This window comes from Urtica dioica, chromosome 6 (genome assembly GCF_054948205.1).
Source record: "Urtica dioica subsp. dioica isolate 48M chromosome 6, U.dioica_male_clone48M_v1_H2, whole genome shotgun sequence".
NCBI lineage: Eukaryota > Viridiplantae > Streptophyta > Magnoliopsida > Rosales > Urticaceae > Urtica > Urtica dioica.
The window spans coordinates 7,688,486-7,691,960 of NC_142761.1; the positions used below are offsets into that span (position 1 = coordinate 7,688,486).

At 35.9% G+C, this 3,475-nt stretch overlaps 1 protein-coding gene across 1 annotated transcript; it reads left to right on the top strand.

The window, feature by feature from the left end:
* The first annotated feature begins 2,275 nt into the window (after positions 1 to 2,275).
* On the top strand, positions 2,276 to 3,250 carry LOC149393228 (jacalin-related lectin 19-like). The gene is made up of 3 exons (XM_089617675.1): positions 2,276 to 2,406; positions 2,512 to 2,742; positions 2,844 to 3,250. Exons 1-3 carry the CDS (start codon positions 2,392 to 2,394, stop codon positions 3,084 to 3,086), a joined length of 489 nt encoding a protein of 162 aa, XP_089473801.1. The 5' UTR covers positions 2,276 to 2,391; the 3' UTR covers positions 3,087 to 3,250.
* The last annotated feature ends 225 nt before the right edge of the window (positions 3,251 to 3,475 follow it).

Sequence of the window (3,475 nt, forward strand, 5' to 3'; positions counted from 1 at the left end):
AGGCAGTTTTTTTTTTTAAATTTCGAATTAAATATTGAAACCGAATAGGGAAGTTTTCAAATTTGAAATTTGAATTTTGAGCAAATTTTGAAAGTTTTCAGCTCATTAATTGTTATGTATTTGGAAATTTTCAGCGTTGACTTTAGATAATTAGTTTCTATTTTCGTTGCAATTCATTATGGATAAAATCTGTAAATATATTCTTCATTCATTGATATTATTTTGTCTTCCATATTCATAATTTCCAGAATTTTCGTGTCCAAAATATTTTCAGAATTTTTTTTAGTTTATTTACACGATTATATTGTAAATATGCTTTGTATTTACAGTGAATACACTGTAAATATGCTTTGTATTTATAATGAATATACTGTAAATAAGCTTCATATTTACACGAACATACTGTAAAAAAAAAAAATAAAAAAAAAATAAAAAAAAAAAACTGTTCTTCGCGGAGTCCATAATATCGATCGGGACCTTTGGACGCAGATTCTTCTCGTCTCGGAAAATTCAAACAGGGAGCACGAGAGAAAAAATATTAATATTAACCGCTTCTCAAACAAATCGAACTAAATCCGCCTTCCTCAGCACCGACACACAACGCCCTAGACTTTGCCGAATAACCAGAGCCTGCGATTGAAATTCAGCCTTCAATTTTAACCAACAAAAATCAATTCAACAGCTTCAATTCATCCAAACCCGTCAGACCAAACAGGGAGCACGAGAGAAAAAAAAATCAACGATAAAGCTTAACCAAGCAAGAACATACAATCAGCCATTAGTCCCACCCTACACATTTTCACCTTCTAAATACCATGACGAAGTCAATTTCATCAAAATTACAACACATCAACATAGATCTAGCCCTTTTTATTTCCATAACGTACCTCGAGCAAAACGGAGCATCTCCGACCACCGATCGGAGGAATTTCATGAGGGCTTTTGTTACCCATGTCATGAACTTCATTTTATACCGGCGGTGAACACCACCTCCCTCCGGTGATCGGAAAACTCAACATTGGGGCGGAGGTCTTTTCCGGCGAACTCCCACGACAATGAACCGAAATTTTTAGCAAGCATGATGGATGTTTTCTTGAACCTCTCTTCGACACGATCGAGTTCATAACACTTGGAATCACCCAAATCGGAGCTCAAACGATAGAGATATGGTCAATTGAAGTTTTGAGGAAAAAAAATGAAATGAAATTTTTGAGAGAGAGAGAAAGAGAAAGAGAGTGACGGGAAGAGGAAGAAGAAGCCCTTTTTTTTTCTTAAAAACAATAAATGAGATTGGTTGCATGTGAAGTGTGAACGCATGATACGTACGGTTATAATTACCTCTTCGATTTTCGCTATCATTAATGACCAAATTTTTGAGCTGATTATCCTAATAACACTGATACAAATTGGGCGGGAATAACTAAGGGTAGTCTCGTCCTATTTTTTATGTAAATAAATCCACATGGCTATTTACCATTAATTAACAAAATGTGGGCTAAAAATAAATTGCTTATTTTCAAGAGGCTATTTAGCTTAATTACCTTTATTTCAATGCGAAAAAAATAGGCTTATTCATTATAAATTAATGTAATGTTGGAATCTATATCTACATTTTTTGGAAGTTTTAGCTGTAGGGTTGTAAATGGAGCGAGTTGTATTGCACATGTTTTATGCATGTGATACGTGAACGTTAAACAGATTAAGAACGTACCGAACTACAATTTGTATGCTTGTGTTTGTGGAACCCAGCTGTAACTAAATTTAAGATAGGGTATGTGAAGTAGGTGTGTTGTGGAATGAAAGATCGAATGGTAGAACAGCTATTATTTTAGTAGTCCAAAAAATATAATGGGGACAGATCAAGTAATAAACACAGGTTATATTTTTGGTATAATCCCATATGTAAACAGGGACGACATAGTTTGATCTGAGACAAAATTTAAAGTTCATTTTTCAATATAATTGTTTAGCAATATGTTATACAATATTAATAGATAGATCTTCACCACATGACACAATAATTTAATAGGTAATCACCCTATAATTGTACATACCTATCCTGATAGCTTATATAAAGGCATGGTTGGAATAACTTTCGTGAAGTTTTGAACATATATATAGTTCATTATTTTGATTTCTGTCTGACGTGAAAAAAAAAATTATGTGTGTTCATAATAATAATAGTAATATTTTTCTACTTTACTTGGAAATACTAGATTTAGCACGTGTGAAAAAAAATTATGTATTCATATAATAAAAAAAAAATGTGTTTTGTGTTCGGTTCTCTATAAATACAGGTCTGCTTATCCAACATGGTGTTCAACCAATTTCAAAGCTAGGTTGAGAGTTGGGATTACATTACCCGTAATATTCTCTACGAGGGCTACGGAAATGGAGGTGACTAAGGTACCCAATTATAATTTAATTGAATAAAGTGGTGCGTTTTCTTTTCGCTACTTTGTTACTGGTTATCTGTCACATATTCTTAGTTGTATATTTTCCATGTCCTAGAAAAGCGTTGCGGTGGGACGATGGGGAACAAGAAGTGGGACAAGCGTTGCGGTGGGACCATGGGGAACAAGAAGTGGGACGCAGTGGGACGACGGAGATAGCTTCGATGGTGTAACAAAAATTACAATAAGGTCTAGTAGTTGTATCGACGCCATTACTGTGACCTACATAAAAGACTACAAGCCGGCCACCGGAGGAGAGCATGGAGGCGATGGGGGTGACAAAAAAGAGGTTGATACCATATAATTACTATCCACACTTAGAACTAGGGGAGACATATTATTACCTAAAAAAAAAAAAATTGCTTATAACTTATACATGTATTGTTTCAGATGGTACTGGACTTCCCAGATGAACAGATAACTGAAATCAGTGGGTACCTAGGCACATTTGCGGGTGTGAAGGTGGTGACGTCACTCAAATTCACGACCAACAGAGGACAAGTCAAAGGGTTCGGCAGAGAACAAGGCACGCCTTTTACTCTTCCCATCAAACATGGCCGCATTGCTGGCTTCTATGGAACCGGCGAAACCTATATAACTACCATTGGGGCTCACATCTCCCCGCCCCTCTGATTGTCCTCCATCCATCCACGCCTTTGAATTATATATAATTGAACAAATAAGATCTCTCCGTGAGATCACTCCGTGTTTCATTATGTTTCATACGTTTTAATAATCCTTTGGCTTCGAATGCTCATACTTTCGACGTCGATATGGGAGGCACCCCCACTGTGGTGGCCGCGAGGCTTGAGCAATAATAAAAGTTTTCTGTTTTGGTGTCTCAGAAACTATGGCCCACATCTACATAAAACAATATCCTTCCCACATGGGCACTTGAGCATTATCCGCTATTGTAAACTAGCCATAATTTTCTAATTTTTAAATGAATAGCCATTGGGACTATTAAATATTGATAGAGCATTGCTATTTCACACCATCCCGAATTTGGACTATCCATACAA